Below are 24,642 nucleotides of genomic sequence, written 5' to 3'. Positions count from 1 at the left end.
TAAAATAAATGATTGGTAGCTTTTCAGCCCAGATTAAGCCCAAAGCATATCCACATCCTAATCATCTTGGAGATTCCAGGGATAATGTAAAGTGCATGTAAGTTCACATGGCATCACTCCATTCCTGTTTTCACATTGCAGAGTCCAGAGGCTGTCCCATCAACCCATACCAAAGAAGCCAAAGGGAAGGGTTTATACCTGCCCTCTGGAGCTGAGGGTCCAGCCTGCTCAGGCCTCCTCTGGGGGTTGGGCCTCTCCAGAAGGTACGCATGTGTACACACTCAAAGCTGTCTTCAGTGAGAAAGGTTTAGAGTCCCAAAACCCATCCATGAGCCCCAGAATAAGATCCTAAGGATGGAGAGAAGCTCATAGTGTGAGCATCTCAACTTGGTGATGCTTTTCTCTGTTCACGTCCCTTGTCCTCTTTCCTTGATTTTATTACATTTTCTACTTCATGTTTCCTCTTGCTTTTCTCAAGTTGAGCATCAGATTTTATAGCTAACATTAGTCCAATGAAAAATTACTTTACTCTAGTTTCTGAACTAGCCAATCAACACTAATATACAGCTTCATAACCTTCCATCATTGGATTCAGAGCTATTTCCCTATTTATAATTGTTGCAGTTAAGGACAGATGTGCTCCAGAGGAAAGAAGCACTATCTTATGTTCTGAAATGCTGAGAACCCACATGGTAGTTTTTTTTTTTTTTTTTTTTTTTTTTTTGAGATGGAGTTTCGCTCTTGTTACCCAGGCTGGAGTGCAATGGCGCGATCTCGGTTCACCGCAACCTCCGCCTCCTGGGTTCAGGCAATTCTCCTGCCTCAGCCTCCTGAGTAGCTGGGATTACAGGCACGCACAACAATGCCCAGCTAATTTTTTGTATTTTTAGTAGAGACGGGGTTTCACCATGTTGACCAGGATGGTCTTGATCTCTTGACCTCGTGATCCACCTGCCTCGGCCTCCCAAAGTGCTGGGATTACAAGCTTGAGCCACTGCACCCGGCCCACATGGTAGTTTTAAAAACATGGCTGCAGCCAGGCACAGTGGTGCCCACCTGTAATCCCAGCACTTTGGGAGACCCAGGCAGGTAGGTCACTTGAGCTCAAGAATTCCAGACCAGGCTGGCCAATGTGGCAAAACCCTGTCTCTACTAAAAATACAAATATTAGCTGGGTGCAGTGGCATGTGCCTGTAGTCCCAGCTACTTGGGAGGATCGCTTGAGCCTGAGAGGTGAAGCCTGCGGTAAGTCGAGATTGTGCCCCTGCACTCCAGCCTGGGCGACAGAGTGAGATCCTGTCTCAAAAAAATTAAAACATAAAAACATGACAGAAGGCACACAGCTTCCACCTGGCCATTTCTCAGGACACCTGCCCTGGAACCTAGATGCTATGCTGTGATAAGACCCAGGAATGAGAGACTTCAGGTGATTCCAGCCCCCTAACCTACACTAAATAGAGTCAGTTCAGCCCTGTCTAAACTGCAGATTCATGAATCAAATAAACAAAATGATGTATTAAGCACTAAGTTTGTTATACCATAATAGATAACCAAAAACAAAGGCCAGGCATGGTGGCTCAAGCCTGTAATCCCAGCACTATGGGAGGCCGAGGCGCGTGGATCACGAGGTCGAGAGATCGAGACCATCCTGGTCAACATAGTGAAACCCCGTCTCTACTAAAAATACAAAAAACTAGCTGGGTGTGGTGGCGCATGCCTGTAATCCCAGCTACTTAGGAGGCTGAAGCAGGAGAATTGCCTGAACCCAGGAGGCGGAGGTTGCGGTGAGCCGAGATCGCGCCATTGCACTCCAGCCTGGGTAACAAGAGCGAAACTCCGTCTCAAAAAAAAAAAAAAAAAAAAAAAAAAAAAAAAAAAAAAAAAAATCAGTAGGCCTTTACTGAAGGGAATGAGTCTCTGGAGTGAAATCTATACATCAAGTGCCTAGCACAGTGAATGGGCAAACCATGTAAAATATGGGTACCTAAAGTATGATCACCAGCCGGGTGCGGTGGCTCAAGCCTGTAATCCCAGCACTTTGGGAGGCCGAGGCGGGTGGATCACGAGGTCGAGAGATCGAGACCATCCTGGTCAACATGGTGAAACCTCGTCTCTACTAAAAATACAAAATATTAGCTGGGCACGGTGGCACGTGCCTGTAATCCCAGCTACTCAGGAGGCTGAGGCAGGAGAACTGCCTGAACCCAGGAGGCGGAGGTTGCGGTGAGCCGAGATCGCGCCATTGCACTCCAGCCTGGGTAACAAGAGCGAAACTCCGTCTCAAAAACAAAACAAAACAAAACAAAAAAAAAACAAAGAGAATTTTAAAAAGGAACTGGCTAAGACATCTGTCCAGGATCCTAGTGCACTGATAGGAACAAAACTCCGTAAGGCCTGAACCACATGGCCTCCTGCAGAGGAAGTGGCTCCAGGTGGCTCTTTCCTATATAAACTGTGATGACATTAGCAGCACAGAGTGAGTAAAACCACCTCAGCTCCTCTGGCCACAGCTCTGCTGCCATGGAAGCCCACTGCTGGGACTGGAAGGAGGTCAATGCATGGCCCATCCTGGAGAGGAGCGAGGAATATTAAGCACCAGGTAAACCAAGAAAGGTGGTCCCTAGGGCTTTCTTAGGCGGCTGGCAAAGCATGCTAGGTTCCTCTCTTGTATACAGGAGGCCGATGGGCTATCCTGGACATACAGGCAAACTCTATGGTCCAAGGGACAATGTCACATGCCACCTGAGATCTTGCTAGGCCTCACTCAGAACCTGAATGACACCAAAAGTAATTTGTGCTCATCTATTCGTTGTCATCTTAATACAACACCTTCAGGACATACAGGCTAATCTATCAAGGAACGTGTTTGCCAAAGATATTATCAAGTAATCCACATTTGAACAATAGTTTCTTACACAAAAAAAAATTTTTAACGTTTTGCCCTTTATAATTCATTTTATATGTATGTAGGATATGGTAAACAGAAAAAGTAAAAATGGTTTTCTTTCTTTTCACATTTGTAAATAAACAGGCAGGCTGGTTATGGTGGCACATGCCTGTAATCCCAGCACTCTGGGAGGTCTAAGCAGGAGGATCACTTGAGACCAGGGTTTGAGATCAACCTGGGTAACACAGCAAGACCCTCATTTCTACAGAAAATTCAAAAATCATGCCTATGCCTCTATTCCCAGCTGCTCAGGAGGCTGAGATGGGAGGACCTCTTGAGCCCAGGAGTTCAAGGCTGCATTAAATAATGTCTCTGCCACTGCATTCCAGCCTAGGCAATAAAGTGAGACTCTGTCTCCAAAAATAAATAAATAAATAGATAGAAGAAAAGCCAAAATGCAGCATATGCATCTAATTTTGTTTTTTTAATTAATCTTGATTAGGTAACGTATTTAATTGTTAAAATACTACTCTATAATTAAAAGTCTTATTTTTTCAAATGTATAAATACTCTGTCAAAATATTAATGCTTATTGGAGCAAAATTTCCAGGAGATAGGAGCAATCTTTTCTGGACCCTAAATATTCAAACATCTAACATCTTTATTTACCTAACACAGCATGATTAAACCTGGAATTTAGAAATGGTATCTGGTAGTGATAACAGTACATAGACAAATAAATATTCAATACTTCAAAGCAAGGTTGTGGTTTTTGGGAGAGAAAAAAAGAAAAAAATATATAAAAAAAGAAAACAAATATTCAATAGACAATGATCAATCATTTGTTTCACTTAGCTTTGGTAAATATAAAAATACGCACACAAAACAGTCACACTAGTTTTTTTGTTGGAGCTACAGGGCTAGTTTTTAAGTCCCTATTAAAAGGTACACTGAGGCAGGGCATGGTGGTGCATGTGTGGCTCACGCTTGTAATCCCAGCACTTTGGAAGGCTGAGGGCGAATCACCTGAGGTCAGGAGTTTGAGACAGCCTGGCCAACATGGCGAAATCCCATCTCCATGAAAAATACAAAAAATTAGCTGGGCATGGCAGCTTGCGCCTATAATCCTAGCTACTTGGGAGGCTGAGGCAGGAGACTCACTTGAACCCTGGAGGTGGAGGTTATAGTAAGCCAAGATTGCACCACTGTACTCCAATCTGGGCAACAGAGCAAGATTCCATCTCGAAAATAAAAAAAAGTATACTGATACATACTCTTAAAGTTTACACACACACACACACACACGTATGCATATCACAATTTTGAAAAAGATACTATATCAAAATTACCTAAAATGATTCTGTCCTTTTGGAAGGAGAAATACAGTACCCTTGAATCTGACTTATGAGCATTTTACCTGAGCTTGAAAACCAAACATATCCTGGAAGGCACACAGTTACTTTTCAAAGCATTTTAACTTACTCTGTGGCACATAATAACAAACAAACAAAACACATTTTCTTTATAACATGATATATTCACACAATTCCAAAAAACTCAAATTTTCTAAGATTTACATTAGGAAGCCTCATTCCCACCTTGTCCTACCCTCCCCACTAACCACTTTGATTAGGTTCAAATGTATTCTTCAAGTAATGCTTTAGATAATATAAGCAGATACAAATCTAAATGCTCACTACACCCCCTTTTACAATGAAGAAACTTTTAATTTCATGAAGACTTACCTGAAGATCAGATTCAATCAGAAAAATGCCCAATGCAATCACTGCATCTCTCCGTCTTTCATCTAACTGGAAGATCCCATGGAAATCGACTGGACACATGCAAAGAAGCTTTTGGACCTAGAAAATGAGACCCCCAAAAAGAAACAATTCCACAAAATAGAAAACCACATTCAAAATAAACCAAGCTGAATACAGTGGCAGATGCCTGCAATCCCAGCTATTCATGAGGCTGAATTGGGAGGATAAATTGAGCTTGGGAGTTTGAGACTAGCCTGGCCAACATAGTAAGATTCTATCTCTTAAGTAAATAAAAATAAAAAGGGCCAGGCACAGTGGCTCCCACCTGTAATCCCAGCACTTTGAGAGGCTGAGGTGGGCGGATCACGAGGTCAGGAGATGAAGACCGTCCTGGCCTATGTGTTGATACTGTCTCTACTAAAAATATAAAAATTAGCCAAGCGTGGTGGTGCGTGCCTGTAATCCCAGCTACTCAGGAGGCTGAGGCAGAATTGCTTGAACCCTGAAGGCAGAGGTTGCAGTGAGCCAAGATTGTGCCATTGCACTCCAGCTTGGGTGACAGAGGGAGACTCTGTCTTGGAAAAATAATAATAAAAATAAATAAAATAAATAAAAAATAAATAGGCCAGGCTCAGTGGCTCACACCTTTAATCCCAACACTCTGGGAGGCCAAGACAGGTGGATCACCTGAGGTCAGGAGTCCGAGAACAGCCTAGCCAACATGTTGAAACCCTGTCTCTACCAAAAATACAAAAATTAGTCAGGTGTGGTGGCCCACACCTGTCTTCCCAGTGAATCACCTGAACCCAGGAGATGGAAGTTGCAGTGAGCCAAGATCATGCCACTGCATTCCAGCCCAGGTAACAGAGCAAGACTCTGTCTCAAAAAAGAAAGAAAAAAAGAAAGAAACCCACAGAGTAGAATAAAAGTCCAAAGAGTCCATGTAACCAATAAGTCATAATTTTTTTCCAGTTAAAAGATCACGGGACATCTCCAGCTGCTGAAATGATTGTACACATGCCCCCCAAAAACACAAAGACTCTGAGGAGTATGAGCTGAGAGTTAAAACTGTATACTCAGAGGGAGTAAGATGCAATGACTGAAGTTTGCATTTTGGTGTTAGGACAGCCTAAGTGGGGGTCACCACCCCCTGACTATGAACAGGTTACCCAAACCAACCTGCAGTAACAATGCCTCCCCGGCTCTTTTAAAAATTAAATGTGTGGCCGGGTGCGGTGGCTCAAGCCTGTAATCCCAGCACTTTGGGAGGCCGAGGCGGGTGGATCACAAGGTCGAGAGATTGAGACCATCCTGGTCAACATGGTGAAACCCCGTCTCTACTAAAAATACAAAAAAATTAGCTGGGCATGGTGGCACGTGCCTGTAATCCCAGCTACTCAGGAGGCTGAGGCAGGAGAATTGCCTGAGCCCAGGAGGCGGAGGTTGCGGTGAGCCGAGATCGCGCAATTGCACTCCAGCCTGGGTAACAAGAGCGAAACTCCGTCTCAAAAAAAAAAAAAAAAAATTAAATGTGTGGCTGGCACAGTGGCTCACGCCTGTAATCTCAGTGCTCTGGGAAGCCAAGGCAGGCAGATTATGAGGTCTGGAGTTCCAGACCAGCCTGGCCAATACGGCGAACCACATCCTACTAAAAATACAAAAAGTAGGCCAGGCACGGTGGCTCACACCTATAATCCCAGCACTTTGGGAGGCCAAGGTGGGCGAATCACATGAGATTAAGACCATCCTAGCCAACATGGTGAAACCCTGTCTCTACTAAAAATAATTAGCTGGGTATGGTGGCACATGCATGTAGTCCCAGCTACTGGGGAGGCTGAGGCAGAAGAATCACATGAACCCGGGTGGCGGAGGTTGCAGTGAGCAGAGATCATGCCACTGCACTCCAGCCTGGCAACAGAACGAGACTGTCTCAAAAAATAATAATAATACAAAAAGTAGTTGGGCATGGTGGTGCACACCTGTAGTCCCAGCTACTTGGGCAGCTGAGGTGGGAAAATCACTGGAACCTGGAAGGCAGAGGTTGCAATGAGCCAAGATCATGCCACTGCATTATAGCCTGGGTGACAGAGCGAGACTCTGTCACCAAAAAAAAAAAAAAAAAAAAAAAATCAAATGTGTGGGACTGAGCATAGCACATAGTCCATGCTCAATAAACATTATCTATTGTTACTGGATATGCTATAATAGCGGCTAGTGGAAGGCAAAAGCAGGCAATAAGTTAGCAATTTACTGAGCTACCTGGTTTGCTCTGAATCCACAATACCAGGGCAGTGCCTCCCATGGAATAGATGTCTAGTAAATGGTGACTGAATGAATGAATGAAAGGCACATTGACATGAGTGACTCAAAGATGCTGTTTGATGCAGTTGTTGGAGAATAGTAGCATAAAAAATACTTAGGTAAAGTTAAGTGAGTACTCGCTCCAGAAAATGACTATGCCAGCTACTCAGGTGCATGACCTGTAGCCCCACAAGGCTGCTGCAGAAGGGGAAGCTGAGGTTCAGCGTGTCAGCCACCTAACTGTACCAGAGCCAGGATGTGACTTCAGGTCTAACTCCAAAGTCCATGTGGCATTTCTTTCACTCAGGTAAAAGCTGTAAACATTAGATTTATTTATATGCAACAGAGTAACAAAGCATGATCTTTACCCTGTTCCCAAAGAACTCTCCAGGAACACAGAAAAGGACTGACAGCAAAAATATTTAAAACGTCAACTGTGTATGTGTTTGGTGTGTGGGAATATTAATGAGTTATCTTTCCTGTACCGTTATGTCCTTTCCATATTTAATAATGAGGTTATGACAATTTTGGCAAGTTTTAAAGTCTCTGTGCCGTCTTCTAGCACATTAGTTTCACCTGCCAGGTTTGTGGTGGGATGTATCTTCTGCGTTTTAGTGCAGGGTACTGATAAAGTATTGCATAGGACAGAGCAAAGTGCATAGGCTTTGATAGGGCCCCCAATTCTTCCTCCTGCTTCGGTGTTCACTCATTAATTAGCATTCTTTCAATCTCATTGACTCGTTCTGTTGTGATTCCACCTTCCTTTGATTTAGTTTTTGTTTGTTTGTTTTTTGAGAGTCTTTACCCTTTATATCAAGATTTGAGTGTGACTCATTGGTGAACATTTTGAAAGTGGCTAGAATCTCTGAAGTTATCACTCTGTAGTGGCTGGTCTGCAGATCTCTCTGTATTTTGTTTTTCCTTCTGATTGTGAAGCACATTCTCCTTATGGATGAACACTAAAAAGTGGAATTTAGCATTTCTGTTCTCTTGTCTGTTACTTTATGCTCTTTTGTCTAAGCATTTAATCATAATAGAATGCATTTCCCCCAATATGTAAATATTCTTATTTTAACTTACTGATTTTTTTCTCATTACTTAAATAATGTTTTCTCAGGGAACATATTTTGGAAAATATAAAAGTATTTACAAGTAAAACCACAGGTAATCCTTCCTCTCAAAACTATTAACATTTTGAGATTTTTTTTTATATCTATTTTTGTATTTCGTTTGTTTGGGTTTTTTTTTTTTGAGACAGAGTCTTGCTCTGTCTCCAGGTTGGAGTTCAGTGGCGTGATCTCGGCTCACTGCAATCTCTGCCTCCTGGGTTCAAGCAATTCTCCTGCTCAGCCTCCCGAGTAGCTGGGACTACAGGCATGCACCACCACGCCAGCTAATTTTTTTTTATTTTTAGTAGACACAGGATTTCACCATGTTGTCCAGGATGGTCTCGATTTCCTGACCTCATGATCTGCCTGCTTCAGCCTCCCAAAGTGCTGGGATTACAGATGTGAGCCACCGAGCCCGGCCTTTTTATTTTTATTTTTATTCAGCTGTATTCTTCTAGAATCTTTCAGTGTTTTTTCTATATACAGTAATTAAGATCTTTCCTCTCATGGGTTTATAGAAATTTAGAACATTGTGTTTCATGTCATTGTATAGTCCTAGAAAAACACCATTTGTAATGTCTGTAATATTAGGTTGAATATCAGCAGTTTCATATATTTCAACCTACTATTTTACCAAGTGGCTGAATCATCCCTTATTCTCCTAATATTGGTTATTTAGATTGTTCCAGTTTTTAATTTATATACACAACACGGTGATAAATATTTCTGTGCAATATTTGCCTGAGTTATAATTATATGTTTACAATCATTTGTAGAAGGAAAATCACTAGGACAAAGAATGTTACCCCTCTTCAGGTTAGAAGGTGCTTTTCTGTCAGATCTGTGCTACCCTTTATATTTACCTTTTAAAATCCAAGTAAACAAAAAATGATTTGCTTTCTTTTAAAAAATTACAGTGGTAATTCATTAACACATTTTCAGGGCAAATGCCAAGCAATACATTTGATTTGCTTAGCTGTTAAAATATCCCACCACAGCTGTATCAGTGTTGGTGAATTGTCACTGGTCTTCAGCAGACCATAAGGTAAAGGGTCTCCGGGTGTTTCTCATTGATTTGCTTAGTACTTCTTGTGGCATAGATTTTCAAGATTGACATCACCTGTGTTCTTATTCGCAGTAAGTTTAGATTCCAGCAATTTGGGAGGCTGAGGCAGGAGGGCTGCTTGAGCCCTGGAGTTCAAGACCAGGGTGGGCAACATGGTGAGACTGTCTACAAAAAATTTAAAAATTAGCCAGGCCTGTGGCATGCACCTATAGTCCCAGAAGCTCAGGAGGCTAAGGAGGGAAGATTGCTGGAGGATTGCCTGAGCCCAGGAGGCAGGCCATGTGTTATCCTATTCCTGTTTTACAGGTTAGGATAGGTCCATATAAGTTAAGTGCATCTGAGGCAACAGGCTCCTAACTAGACCTTCCTTCTCACTTTGTCTCTTCCTACTCCAGTATTTCCACTTTCGGTTCATATACCTTCAATGGCTCTCCATTGCCCAGTGAACACTCAGTGCACACTCTCAGCCCACAACTTCTTTCATAAACCCAGACCCCTATGTATCAACTCTCATTTCTTCCTGTCTTGCCTTTTCCATGGTTATGACACATCTGAAACATTTTATTTAACCTGCTCATCTCCCCTATAAAAATTCAACCCATCCTTCCAAGATCTATCTCAACTGTCTCAAGCCTCTCAAACATTTTCCAGACCCCAGCAACCTGATGTAGTATCTAGCATCATACTTCTCAAGAGCTCACATAGAACTCTCTATTTCCCACGATGATTACCTTCCTGACATCTTTTTTTTTTTTTTTTTTTTTTTTTGAGACGGAGTTTCGCTCTTGTTACCCAGGCTGGAGTGCAATGGCGCGATCTCGGCTCACCGCAACCTCTGCCTCCTGGGTTCAGGCAATTCTTCTGCCTCAGCCTCCTGAGTAGCTGGGATTACAGGCACCCGCCACTGTGCCCAGCTAATTTTTTGTATTTTTAGTAGAGACGGGGTTTCACCATGTTGACCAGGATGGTCTCGATCTTCTCGACCTCGTGATCCACCCGCCTCGGCCTCCCAAAGTGCTGGGATTACAGGCTTGAGCCACCGCGCCCGGCTACCTTCCTACATCTTAAGAGTCACTTGTATACTTATCTTCTCACTGCAGAGAGTACTATGACTTCCTCATCACTCCACTGCACCCTACACATTTCAGAACTTTAACAACTACTTGGTGAACTAAAACAGCCACGGTCACAAACATTTGATGAGGTGAGGAGGAAAGAAAAAAGGTACAGGGGTACTAGAATGCAGGGTTTAACTATGCTGTGATACTTGTCAGATAGTCAGTACCAGGCACAGTGCTGGGCATTGAATAAGTATCTGCTGCCTCACTGAATGAATGGAGGGATGGATGGAAGAACTCTCAAATGAAGAAATATATAATGTACAAGCACTCCCTCACGAGTGTTACAATCCAGCAGGAATTACAAAACTAATAAAAATGACACAACTAGCAAATAACACAAGTCAGAAACTAAATGACAGAGGGCCCTGAAAGCCTGGCACGAAATGCTCTCAGAAACTGGGACTCTTACGAGAAAGACATCTGAAGACTTGAACCCGGGTCCTATAGAAATCATCACACCCAGTTCTGGTGGGTGCCATTCCCTAAATAATGACTGCTAATACATTATTTATCAAGTGCCAGAAGCTCATTTATGATCATACTTAATCCTCACAACAGCTTGTTAGGTAGCTATTATGAATCATCCACCTTCTACACATGATGAAACAGACACAGAGAGGTCAAAGTCCTAATGCAGGATAAAGCATTAATCCTATAGTCTGAAAAAATGGAAAAAAACAAACAAACAAACAAACAAAAAACACCACAAAATGGCTTTTCAGAATCAGAATTTTACAATAAACTAGCAAGTTTTTTGTTTTCAGGGGTCTTAGGGGGAGTGGGTCATTATAAAAAGTTATTAAGGTCAGGCATGGTGGCTCACACCTGTAATCAGCACTTTGGGAGGCCAAGGCAGGCAGATCATGAGGTCAGGAGTTTGAGACTAGCCTGGCAAACATGGTGAACCCTGTCTCAACTAAAAATACAAAAATCAGCCAGGCGTAGTGGCATGCGCCTGCAATCCCAGCTACACAGGAGGCTTAGACATAAGAATCACTTGAACCTGGGAGGTAGAGGTTGCAGTGAGCTGAGATCGCACCACTGCACTTCAGCCTGGGCAACAGAGCAAGACTCTGTCTCGGGGGTAGGGAAAAGTCATTAAGCTCAAAATCTGACCACGATGGCCAGGGTTATTCCCATTCACGAAAAGGATCCAGAGGGGCTCCACCCACCATTTTCAAAAGGTCAATAAATCAGTGGATCACAGGGAAGCAACAGATATGACTGACTCAGACTTTGGTAAGGACTCTTGGCAATACTTTTACCCAAGGGTATTAAAAGACACACATCTCGAAGATGTAAATTTTGGCTGCCAAGGTAAGGAAACACTAAACCAAGGAGAAAATAAGATTCTTTTTAAGTCTGGATGACTGGGCAGAAAATTACAGATGAGAACCATAACAGAGGGTATTTGTAAGGTATTTAGGTCAAAATAAAGCCACAATAATAGCATTACAGAAGTTGGATAATTAAATGATTTGTTTAAAAGAGTACTATTTTTTGTTATTTAAAACCTCTGGGAACAGTCTTTCAAGAGAAACAAAATTCCCTGAGAACTAAAGACTAAGATTTAAGTATTAATGGTATATTTTTCTGTTAAAATCATTTTTAATTATCTTTCTCAAATGTACTGTCCACTCAGACAAAAAAATACTGAAATTAAGGTGAAATTTTCAAAGTGACTCAGAGCTATCAGGATAAACAAAGGTGATTGTGACATGACACACATGGACCTACAGATAAAAGTGGAACAGTATCTGCTCCTACAAGCACCCTGGATCAGAGTTTTATTAGAGATGCTCTTTTGAGCCGGGTGCAGTAGTGACTGCCTGTAATCCCAGCTGCTTGGGTACCTGAGGTGGGAGGACTGCTTGAGCCTAGGAGTTAGAGGATGCAGTAAGCTATGAAAGTGCCACTGCACTCCAGCCTGGGCAACAGAGCAGGATCCTGTCTTAATAAAAAAGATGTTCTTTGGTCATTTGCAGACGGATTTATGACCTTCTAATAAACAATTTCAGCAAGCTTACAGGATACAAGATTAAGTTATGACTATCAATTGTATTTCTATAAAGCATCAATGACTAAATTAAGAAAACTATTCCATGGTTAATTTTACGTTATATAAACTTTATGTCAATTATAAAACAAAAACAAAAACACAGGAACAGAAAACCAAATAATGTACATTCTCACTTATAAGTGGGAGCTGAATGATGAGAACACATGAACATGTGGTGGGGGAAAAACACACACTGGGGCCTGTGAGGAGGTTAGGGAGGGAGAGTATCATGAACAAATAGCTGGTCAGGTGCAGTGGCTCACGCCTGTAATCCCAGCACTTTGGGATGCCAAAGCGGGCAGATCACTTGAGGTCAGGAGTTCAAGATCAGCCTGGTCAACATGGTGAAACTCCATCTCCATTGAAAATACAAAAATTAGCCAGGCGTGGTGGCCTGTGTTTATAGTCCCAGCTACTCGGGAGGCTGAGGCAGGAGAATTGCCTGAACCTGGGAGGCAGAAGCTGCAGTGAGCTGAGACTCCCACACTGCAATGGATGACAGTGCAGGCTCAAAAAAATAAAAGGCAGGGGGTCCAGGTGCGGTAGCTCACGCCTGTAATCCTAGGACTTTGGGAGGCCAATGCGGGCAGATCACAAGGTCAGGAGTTTGAGACCAACCTGACCAACATGCTGAAATTTCATCTCTACTAAAAAGACACACACACACATAAATAGCTGGGAGTGGTGGCAGGTGCCTGTAGTCCCAGCTTCTTAGGAGGCTGAGGCAGGAAAATCGCTTGAACCCCGGAGGCAGGGGTTACAGTGAACCAAGATCACACGACTGCACTCCAGCCTGGGCAACAGAGCAAGACTCCATCAAAAAACAAACAAACAAACAAACAGGAATAGCTAATGGATGCTGGGCTTAATACACAGGTGATGAGATGACGTGTGCAGCAAAACACCATGGCACATGTATAACAAACCTGCACATCCTGCACATGTACCCCCTAAACCTGAAAGTTGAAGAAAAATGAATAAAATTTTAAAAAGAAAAACAACTGTAATCCCAGTACTTTGGGAGGCCAAGGCAGGAGGATTGCTTGAGCCCAGGAGTTTGACACCAGCCTGGGTAACATAGGGAGACTCTTGTCTCTATGAAAAATTTCAGAAATTAGCCAGGAGGCTGGGAGCAGTGGCTCATGCCTGTAATCTGAACACTTTGGGAGGCTAAGGCGTGTGGATCACTTGAGCTCGGGAGTTCAAGACCAGCCTAGGGTACATGGTGAAACCTAAGACCGGCCTGGGGTACACAGTGAAACCCAGTTTCTACCAAAAAAAAACCAAAAATTAATTAGGCATGGTGGTTTGTGCCTACAGTCCCAGCTATTTTGGAGGCTGAGGTGAGAGGATTGCTTAAGCCTGGAAGGTCCAGGCTGTAGTGAGCTGTGATAATACCACTGCATATCACTGCTCTCCAACCTGAGTGAGAGTAAGACCCTGTTTCAAAAAAAAAAAAAAGAAAAAGGAGAACCATTTCATTTAAAATAGCATCAAAAAGAACAAAATACTTATGAATAAAAACAAAAGAAGTGCAAAACTAAGAAACATTACAATATTGCTGAAAATAAAACCTAAATAAATGGAAGGACATCCCATGTTCATAGATCAAAACAGTTACTATTGTTTAGATGGCCATACAGACCAAGCACAATGGCTCACACCTGCAATCCCTGCACTTTGCAGGGGGCAAAGGTGAGTGGATCACTTGAAGTCAGGAGTTCGAGATCAGCCTGGCCAACGTGGCAAAACCATGGTCTCTACTAAAAATACAAAAATTAGCCAGGCATGGCTGTGCACACCTGTAGTCCTACCTAACTGGGAGGCTGAGGCAGGAGAATTGCTTTAACCCAGGAGGTTGTCGTAGGCTAAGATTATGCCCCTGCACTCCAGCCTGGGTGACAAAGCAAGACTCCATGTCAAAAAAAAAAAAAAAAAAAAAAAAAAAAAAAAAAAAAAAAAAAAAAAAGAGGACAATACAGCAATACAGTCTAAACTGACCTCTGGTTTCAACACCATCCCTATCAAAATTCTAGATGAGTGCTTTGTAGAAAATAACAAGCTGACCCTAAAATTCCCATGGAAATTCAAGGGACCCAGAGTAGCAAAAACAATCTTGAAAAGGAACAAAGTTGGAGGACACATTCTTCCCAATTTCAAAACTCGCTACAAAGCTAAAGTAATCAAGAATGTATAGTAGCCAGCATCAGGAAAGACATATAGACCAAATAAACCCTCACATTTATGGTCAACTGATTTTTGACAAGGGTTCCAGGACCACTCAATGGAAAAAAGAATAGTCTTTCCAAGAAATAGTGCTAAGACAACTGGATATTCACATGCAAAAGAATGAAATTGGACCCCCATCTCATATCACATAAAAACTTAAAATGGATCAAAAACTCAAATGTAAGAGCTAAACTATAAAACTACTAATAAAAAAACGTAAGTGTCGTGCTCACTTCGGCAGCACATATACTAAAATTGGAACGATACAGAGATTAGCATGGCCCCTGCGCAAGGATGACACGCAAATTCGTGAAGCGTTCCATTAAAAAAAAAAAAAAAAGTCTTTGTGACCTTGGAATTAGACAACGGTTTCTTAGATACAACACAAAAGCACAAGGGACAAAAGAAAACAAAAATGACAAAATGGACATCATCAAAATTTAAAACATTTGTGTTTCAAAGAACACCATGAAGAAAGTAAAAAAACACACAGAATGGGAGAAAAATATTTGCAAATCATATATATCCTATTAAGAAACTTGTATCTAAAATACATAAAGAACTATTACAACTTAATAAAAAGACAAATACTACAATTTAAAAATGGGCAAAGGATCTGAATAGATGTATCTACAAAGGAGATCTACAATTAGCCAAAAGAGTGGCTGTTCTAGGATAGAATAGGCTGGCTTAACATCATTAACCATCAGGGAAATGCAAATAAACAGAATAAGACCCACTTCATACCCACTAGGAAGGCTGTAATTGAAAAGACAGACAAAACAGTGTTGCTGACAATGTAAAAGAAAACCGGCCCTCTGTACACTGTTGGTGGGAACGTAAACGATGTAGTAACTTTGGAAAACAGTTTGCAGTTCCTTCAAAGGTTAAGCCTAGAATTACTGTATGGTCCAGCAATTCCACATCTAAAGACCCAAGAGAAATGAAAATATGTCTACAGAAACACTTGTACATGAATTTCCATAGCAACATTATTTATAATAGTCAAAATGTAGAAACAATCAAAACATCCACCTATAAATGAATGGATAAAATGTGGTCTATGCATATAATCAAGTATTATTCAGTAACAGAAATGAAGTAATGATACATGGTACAACATGGATGAAACTTAAAAATATGCCAAGTAAAAGAATTCAGTCACAAAGAACCACATCTTATATAATTCTATTTCTATAAAATGTTCAGAATAAGCAAATCTATAGAAGACAGAAAGTAAATTAGTGGTTGCCTAGGGATGGGGATGGTAGGGTTGGAGGGTAACAGCAAGGTTTATTTTGATGGCAATGAAAATGATCTAAAATTGATCATGGTGACGGATTGGCAACTCTGTGAACACACTAAAAACAATGAATGGTACATTTTAAATAAGTAAATTTTATGGTAGGTGAATTATATCTCAACAAAGCACTTTTGAAAAACCCAGCCTCAGAAGGATCAAATTAAACCACAAGCAACTGCCTACCAGAACAAAGGCCAACATTCCCTAAAGGAAGACAACAAAAATCTAAACATTCAAGTTAGGCACGTTGGCTAACCAGCACTTTGGGAGGCTGAGGCGGGCAGATCACTTGAGGCCAGGAGTTCAAGACCAGACTGGGCAATATGGTGAAACCCCATCTCTACTAAAATACAAAAAAATCAGCGGAGTGTGGTGGCGCACACTGAAGGAGTCCCCATAGGTCCCTGAGACTGTAAATACTCATTAAAAGTTTTTAAAATTTTGACAGTAACTCACGCCTATAATCTCAGCACTTTGAGGCTGGGGTGAGTGGATCACTCGAGCCCACAGTTTGAGATAAGCCTAGGTAAAGACCCTATCTCTAAAAAAAAAAAAAAAAAAAAAATTTTAATTAGCCAGGTACAATGTGCACACCTATAGTCCCAACTACTTGGGAGGCTGAAGCAGGAGGATTCCCCAGAACCCAGGAATTCAAGGCGGTAGTAAGTTATGATCACGACATTGCTCTCCAGCCTGAGTGACAAAGTGAAATTGTCTCCAAAAAAATGTAATTTTAGTTTTTAAAAATGTCTAGGCCAGCATGGTGGTTCATGCCTATAATCCCAGCACTTTCAGAGGCCGAAGGGGGCAGATGGCTTGAGTCCTAGAGTTACAGACCCGCTTGGGCAACACAGTGAGACCCTACCTCCATTTTTTTTTTAATGTCTATTTATTCATTCCTTTAATGTCAGGGCCTAGCACAGTGCGTGCAACACAGCTAACCCCCAAAGATTTATCATATGAATGGATGGTGCCATCTTTTGCTTTCATAATAGTGTAGCCTTAGTTATACTTTTTTTTTTTTTTTTGTCTTTGAGATGGAGTCTTTCTCTGTCATCCAGGCTAGAGTGCAGTGGTGCAATCTCAGCTGACTGCAACCTCCACCTCCTAGGTTCAAGTGATTCTCCTACCTTAGCCTCCCGAGTAGCTGGGATTTGTAATCCCATGGTGCACGTCACCATGCCCCACTAATATTTGTACTTTTAGTAGAAATAGGATTGCTCCATGTTGCCCAGACTGGTCTCAAACTCCTGATGTCAGGTGATCTGCCTGCCTCGGCCTTCCAAAGTGCTGGGATTACAGGCATGAGCCACTGTGCCCAGCCACCTAGGTTATCCTGAATCCAGGCTTCCAGACCAGCTCTAAACACAGAAAAACATTCAGGAAATGAGAATGGCTTCTGCAGCAGAGACAGAGCCTCTCAGGACTCAATAAACAAATGCAAGTGAGACCTGAGGATTTCTGCCTCAACCCTACATTGATTTGTCAGTTTACCACACAAATGAAAGTAGTGTTCTGGCTGACTTGGCACGTTCATGAAAGGCCAGCCTTTTTTCCAGCATGCCAGAATATACGACAGAAGCAAATTCAAAAATAAAAACATAAATAAGCAATCAGGAAGACAAAATGCATAAATTTCAGCAACTGATGTCAGTGATGGGAATAGCTACTGCTGACAAAGATGAGAGGCAACCACATCTCCAATGAGTCCAAACTGCAAATACAGACAGCAGAAAAGAGAATCTGCAGTAAGCAGTGAGAAATAGAACACTTCTGCCCCCAGGGGAGGCAAACAGCTGGGACACAGGAGGGCACTAAGGGAAGGCTACATGAACAGAGAGGGAGAAAGTGGCCTCGGAAGAAATCAACATTATTGACACATCCATCTTGAATTTCTAGCTTCCAGAATGAGGAGGAAATAAATCTGTGTTGTTTAAGCCAGTCTGTGATACTTTGCTATGGCAGCCTAGCAAAGTAACAGTTAACAGGGCATGGTTACAGGTAAAGGTTTTTTCTTCTTCCAATTTCTTCTTAAAATATGTTAGAGTTGACTTAAAAACAACGATTCTGGAAACATGTACACCCTCCGACGACCCTCATTCCCTCTCCTCTGAGTCTTCGGGTGGCTCTTAACACAGCCTCACAAAGGAAAGAAAAAGAGGATGGGAAATTCTCAGCTTCATGATGCTGAAAAAATGCCAACACTATGATGTTTATTCCACGGCAGACCACTGTAAAGGACAGACTGTATAATGATGAACTCCAGAAAGCCCACTACCCTAAGCGTCAAGCCACACATTCTTCCAACTACAGATTAGAATTAACTCATCTTACGGAGCACATACGTCCACCTGAGAGGGTTCAGCCTGTCCCTAATGCCACAGTGCCATTTAAACATCAGATCAGGCTGAGCGCAGCAGCTCACACATATAATCGCAGCACTTTGGGAGGCCAAGGCAGGAAAATCACTTGAGCCTGGAAATTTGAGACAAGCCTGAGCAAAATGGTGAGACCCCGTCTCTATTTTCCTTAAAAAATCAGATCAATTGTTAGCTAAGACACCTCAGGACTCTGGCATTCTAACTGAAGAAAGCAAAGAAAACATTCAGGACATGGAAAAAGGGCTCTAATCAAAGCCTCCTGAGGGTAGGGAGAGGACTAGGAGGACAAGGAATGCTGTCTCTACTTTGCAGTTCTGCTCATGACTCTTGGTATCCCAGGACTGAGGGTCCATTGGTTTAACACAGGCCTATAGAGGAGAGACAGAAATAGGCCACTGAATTTCCCTGACACAGAGAAAGATTAACCAGGCAGAGCCAGGAAGAAGCTTGGTAGGGGTGGCTAAGCAACATTCTGAAGACAGGTGAGAAGCAGGAAAGCAGAACAAGACTAGCGGGCAGATAGAAATCAGGAAGGAGGAGTCCGGAAGCCAATTGTATATGGAGATTCCAATGTTGAAAAGGCTCACTTTCTTTCTTGCCTATTTTTTTCTTCTTATCTTCCTCCCAAAGGGAGAGGGCTGAGGATTGGGTAGGACTTCGTTCAAAGGGTTTAACAGAGAGAGGGTCCTCTGAGGTGGGCTTCAATCCTGGGGGTGGTGCCCCACTCTAAAGCACAGCCTAGCAGGAAAAGCTCAAAGCTCAGACAGGGATCAGAGAACACATGCTCAAGGGTCTTGGCTTTGGCTATGTGAACATGGCAGGAGTCTAGTCACCAGACCTGAAATATGAGAGTAGATGGAATCTTGGTCAGCTGAGGTAGTTCATACCTATAATCCCAGCACTTTGGTAGGCCAAGACAAGAGGATCCCTTAAGCCCTGGAGTTTGAGACCAGCTTGGGAAAGGTGGTGAGACTCCCATCTCTACTTAAAAAAAAAAAAAAAAAAAAAAAAAAAAAAAAAAAAGTAGATGGGATTTCATTGGTTTATTAAAGGAAAGAGCAAAAAAAAAAGATTAGATGGGAGAACTGTAGCAAGGCTGACTTGCTGCTGTTTACCTGAAACACTAAGTTAGCACTGCTGCTGATTTACCTGGCTTAGTACATGCCAATAAACAGTAGAGGCTCAGTAAATGTTTTCTAAAAGTAATTTTTTTTTTTTTTTTTGAGACAGAGTCTGGCTTTGTCGCCCAAGCCAGAGTACACCGGTGAGATCTCAGCCCACTGAAACCTCCACCTCCAGGGTTCAAGCAATTATCTGGCCTCAGCCTCCCAAGTAACTGGTATTACAGGTGCCCGCTATCATGCCTGGCTAATTTTTGTATTTCTAGTAGAGACAGGGTTTCATCATGTTGGCCAGGCTGGTCTCGAACTCCTGACCTCAAGCAATCAGCCCGCCTCAGCCTCCCAAAGTTCTGGGATTACAGGTGTGAGCCACCGTGCCCGGCCAAAGGTAATTTTTCTTAATAGTAAAGTCCACGGTAATATGCTTGGTTTCACAGACTGGGATTAGAGTGAATGACTAGAGGAAGCAACTGTGGCATGTAGAGAGAAAAAGGTAGGGAAGGTTGTGCCATTAATGTACTTCAAGTGTCACTAAAAATATGTCAGGGCTGCCTGAGTTAACAATGTCTGAGCTGAGATGTGAGCTCTGGTTCTGCAGACTTAGACTTCCCCAGATCAACCCCAACTAGATCAAGCTCCGAGCAGTCCTCTGACTTCACAGGAAGAAAGAAGAGAGAGAAAAAAAAAACTAGAATAGAAGCAAAGAGAAGAAGGGCAAGCAGGGAGAGAGAAGGGGAGGGATTGAATTTTAAACACTTATCTCCCCCCATAAGTCTCCATCTTTATTATCTCAGGTGCGTATTCTCAAATTCCTTTACTCCTAAGAACAAGAAACTTTTCCTTGGGAATGCTAAAGGCTTCTTGTTAATTGCTTTAAAATAGAGAAATGTAGTAAGACACATATTATAGGACTACATATTAACAACGATCCCTGGCATAATCAAGTCTCAAGATCTCAGATGAGGACAAGAGGAATTCACATACATGCAATGGGGTCAGCCACTTACAGAAGGTTCCTCTACGAAATAAGTTGTTTCAGGGGTCCCCCAGACTACTCACATATATAGAGTTGTACTCATGGCTAAGTTTTTTTACAGTGAATGGATATCAGCAATGGGAAAAGACCTCAAGCATCGCTAAAATCACGTCAGGGGTGCCTGTAGAAACCCTTATGTCCTCTCCCTCCTGTGAGGATATACATCAAGCTTGCTCCTTGCTACAGCAGCAAAAAATGTAACACACATATGCAAAGTTTGCGACCAGGAAAGTCCATTAGAGACTCAATACCCTACATTAGTCTAGCAATCAGATTCCCAGAAGGAAGCAAGTATTCAACATAAATCATATGGTTTGTAAAAAGGATCTAGGCATAGTGAACCACCTTTATCATTAATAGTTACAGAACTGAGGGAAGCATTCAAGCGCCCAACATCAAGAGGCTCTAGTGGCCCCAGAGCTGCTCTATTCATTCTTCTCCACAGAAGTAATTGGTAATGGCCAGGCGCAGTGACTCACGCCTGTAATCCCAGCACTTTGGGAGACCAATACGGGCGTATCACTTGAGGTCAGGAGTTCAAGACTAGCCTGGCCAATACAGTGAAACCCTGTCTCTACTAAAAATATAAAAAAATTAGCCAGGTGTGGTGGCACGTGCCTGTAGTCCCAGCTACTTGGGAGGCTAGGGCAGAAGAATAGCTTGAACCCGAAAGGCAGATGTTGCAGTGAGCTGACATCTGGTCACTGCACTCCAGCCTGGGCAACAGAGTGAGACTTCATCTCAAAAAAAAAAAAAAAAAAAAGAAGTGACTGATAAATGTTGCCCATGAGACTGAAGTATTTACCAAAGTAAGTGGCATTAGGGAGCTGCCAACCTGCAGCTGTGGCTGTGTTCCTTGTAAAATATAATTTTTTTTTGAGATGGAGTTCCACTCTCATTGCCCAGGCTGGAGTGCAATGGCGCAATCTCAGCTCACTGCAACCTCTGCCTCTCTGGTTAAAGCAATTCTCCTGCCTCAGCCTCCGAAGCAGCTGAGATTACAGGCACGCACCACCACACCGGGCTAATTTTTGTTTTTTGTTTTTGAGACAGAGTCTTGCTCTCTTGCTCAGGCTGGAGTGCAGTGTCATGATCTCTGCTCACTGCAACCTCCACCTCCTGGGTTCAAGCAATTCTCCTGCTTCAGCCTCCCAAGTAGCAGGGACTACAGGCATGCACCACCATGCCCAGCTAATTTTTTTGTATTTTTAGTACAGACCAGGTTTCAGCATGTTGGTCAGGCTGCTCTCAAACTCCTGACCTCAAGTGATCCGCCTGTCTCAGCCTCCCAAAGTGCTGGGATTACAGGCACAAGCTACCGCACCTGGCCACAAAATATAATCTTGATGGCCAAGAGCAGTGGCCCACTCCTGTAATCCCAGCACTTTGGGAGGCCAAGGCAGGTGGATCATGAGGTCAGGAGTTCAAGACCAGCCTGGCCAAGATGGTGAAACCCCATCTCTACTAAAAGTACAAAAATAAGCCAGGTGTGGTGGTGGGCACCTGTAATCCCAGCTACTCGGGAAGCTGATGCAGAGAATTGCTTGAACCCAGGAGGCAGAGGTTGCAGTGAGCTGAGATCACACCACTGCACTCCAGCTGGGGAGACAGAACGAGATTCTATCAAAGAAAAAAAGAAATATATGTGTGTGTGTGTGTATAAAATTTTCATAACTGAAGCAGGTATTACAAGATACAAAGCTAAGAATGCTGCAATTACAGAATGATCTCATAACTAGTGATCACGGCTAAAGAAGGCAAATTAAGCTCAAGGTGCCCTTTTCAGAGTAACTGAGTGGAAAGGGTGCTACCACTGCTGGAGCTGCAGGACCAGCTTCTTAAAGACCATCCAATTCCCTGCACTCTCTTCTCCCAGAATCCAACTATCAGACATAAGATACACTTGTTGGCTCTCCTAAGAAGACAATGTGCTGACTAGCTAGGATGAGTTTGATTTAATTAACAGCACTATGCGGCCAGGTGTGGTGGCTCACGCCTGTAATCCAAGCACTTTGGAGGCCAAGGCAGGTGGATCACCTGAGGTCAGGAGTTCAAGACCAGCCTGACCAACATGGTGAAACCCCATCTTAAAAAAAATTTAAAAAAAGAGCACTATGCTCCATTAGTCAGACTATCTAATGATAACGGTGATCATACTTTTTTTTTTTTTTTTTTTTAAGACGGAGTCTCACTCTTGTTACCCAGGCTGGAGTGCAATGGTGCGATCTCGGCTCACCGCAATCTCCGCCTCCTGGGTTCAAGCAATTCTCCTGCCTCAGCCTCCTGAGTAGCTGGGATTACAGGCACGTGCCACCATGCCCAGCTAATTTTTTGTATTTTTAGTAGAGACGGGGTTTCACCATGTTGACCAGGATGGTCTCGATCTCTCGACCTCGTGATCCACCCGCCTCGGCCTCCCAAAGTGCTGGGATTACAGGCTTGAGCTACCGCACCCGGCTGGTGATCATACTTTAGGTACCCATATGCCTTTTTGTTGATCTTCACAACACTCCTATGAAGTACTATCCAGTTTTCGACAGGAGATACCAAAGTATCAGAGAAGGGAACTGACCTGTCTAGAGTCACATTAGTGCAAGCAAGTGATACAGGATTTAAATTGAGAGGTCCTATTTTCCAAACTCGTGTCCTTTCCATTGCATTGTACTCCCTCTTTAGCTAGAAGTCAGGTTAGCACCAATCTGCCAGGACCTGCTCACCGTAAAGGTGTGTGATAAAATCAGGTTTGAGAACCAACAAGGCCAAGGACCAGGCCACTCTGCCAAAAGTGCCTAAAACAGCCTTTCAGCTTCACCCATCAGCAGAGAGCCACAAAACCACTCCCAAATGCAGCAGGCTGGTCTCCAGTCACCACTGTCTTCTTATCTTGTCGGAAAACATCCTCCATCCGCCAAAAAGTTAAGTGGGAAAGTAATTCCATCCCTCAGGGCTAAACACTGTGCTGAAACTCCTCACACACTGGTGGGTGAAGAAAGCTGACATTTACTGCTCACCCATTGTGTGCCTAGCCCTGTGCAAGACGTTTTATGCTAGAACTCATTTAATTCTCAAGAACAACCTCTTTTTACAGGAAAGGATACAGAGGCTCTAAGAGTTAAAGTCATTTGCCCACGAGGATACGGTAAGTGCCAGTGCAGAGAACAAATTTAAGTCTGACTCTAAATTAATCTGTGCTCTTTCCAGATCTCAAGGCACATCACCTTTCGCCCAAGATGAGGTTTGCTCTGTCATGACTTCACCTTTCTCTTCTGAAGCAATCCCGAGTTCACTTCGTTGCCCACTGACAGTTCACTCTCCCTTCCCTGTCACCGTCCCTTCTGCCAACCGACAACCTTTTACCCAATCTAACGCCCCCAGCCTCGTAGAATAACACTGCGCAATTGGTTTGCAGTCAGAAATAACTTTCAGCAGTGTTTCGTTTCCTGGCCACCACAGTCAGGTGAAGCCGGTAAAGCAAATAAAAGCATCCCCATTTTACAAGAAAGGCATCTTCCCAAGCTCGCGTAATACAAAGCAGGTGAAATCCGGAGCAGAGCCCCACGTCTTGACCCCTGGTCCTCTGCTCATCCACTGCTGCTCACTGATGCCCGCCACCCAGCCTCCACCCCCGCGATGTCACAAGATGCTCGGCGGGCCAGCAGCTCACGTCCCCACCTCGCCCACGACCACCCACCTGCAGGCGTGGCGAAGGCCCCGCCGACCCCTCCCCCACGACCCTTATCTTTTTACCGGCCCCTCCCTCTGGAGCCTCCTTCCCCTGCCAGATCCCAACCCTCAGGCGCTCCCTCCCGCACACACCGCCCGCGATCCCCGTCTCGGCCTCCCGTAGACCCTCATCCAGCCTCCCCGCTTCGCCGCCCCAGCCCCTCCTCCTGTCAGCCCGCGGCCGAGCCCGCCGACGTTACCTTCTCCAAGGATGCTGGTCTCTGCACCGCCAGGGAGCGGGCCAGGGACAGGACTGTGTTGAAATAGAAACCCCGCGAGGTGCCGGAGCCGGAGCCGGAGCCCGAGCCGCAGCCGCCACCTCCCCGGGCCGCGGCCGCCGCCATCACCTCAGGCGCCGCGGCGCTGCCCGCCGGCTCCCCGCTCCCGGCCCGCGAGCGCCCGACCTCAGGGCGCAGGCGCAGCCGCATCCGGCTTTCCCGCCACGTGACCTCTCCGTAGCCGACACTATGTAGGGCGTGGCTGCGGGGCGAGCCCACCGCAGCAGGGGAGAGAGGGGGTGGGAAGTAGGCTGCGGTTGCGCGC

General features: G+C 43.7%; 1 protein-coding gene and 1 non-coding gene across 2 annotated transcripts in view; one reads left to right on the top strand and one right to left on the bottom strand.

Moving 5' to 3' along the window:
* PI4KA (phosphatidylinositol 4-kinase alpha) overlaps positions 1-24,530 on the bottom strand; it is a 151,077-nt gene extending 126,547 nt beyond the window's left edge. Inside the window, exons 1-2 of the mRNA XM_010330469.3 lie at positions 24,300-24,530; positions 4,633-4,749 (exon numbers count right to left, since the gene is read on the bottom strand). Coding sequence (XP_010328771.2) covers positions 4,633-4,749; positions 24,300-24,527 — 345 coding nt within the window. The 5' untranslated portion in view covers positions 24,528-24,530. The remainder of the gene's footprint in view (positions 1-4,632; positions 4,750-24,299) is intronic.
* On the top strand, positions 14,761-14,864 carry LOC120361084 (U6 spliceosomal RNA). Its single transcript, XR_005577444.1, has one exon. It is a non-coding gene; the product is annotated as a U6 spliceosomal RNA (small nuclear RNA).
* Positions 24,531-24,642: the final 112 nt, after the last annotated feature.

Source organism: Saimiri boliviensis, chromosome 21, assembly GCF_048565385.1.
Source record: "Saimiri boliviensis isolate mSaiBol1 chromosome 21, mSaiBol1.pri, whole genome shotgun sequence".
In the NCBI taxonomy this organism is placed as follows: domain Eukaryota; kingdom Metazoa; phylum Chordata; class Mammalia; order Primates; family Cebidae; genus Saimiri; species Saimiri boliviensis.
This window is presented reverse-complemented; position numbering and strand designations above follow the sequence as displayed.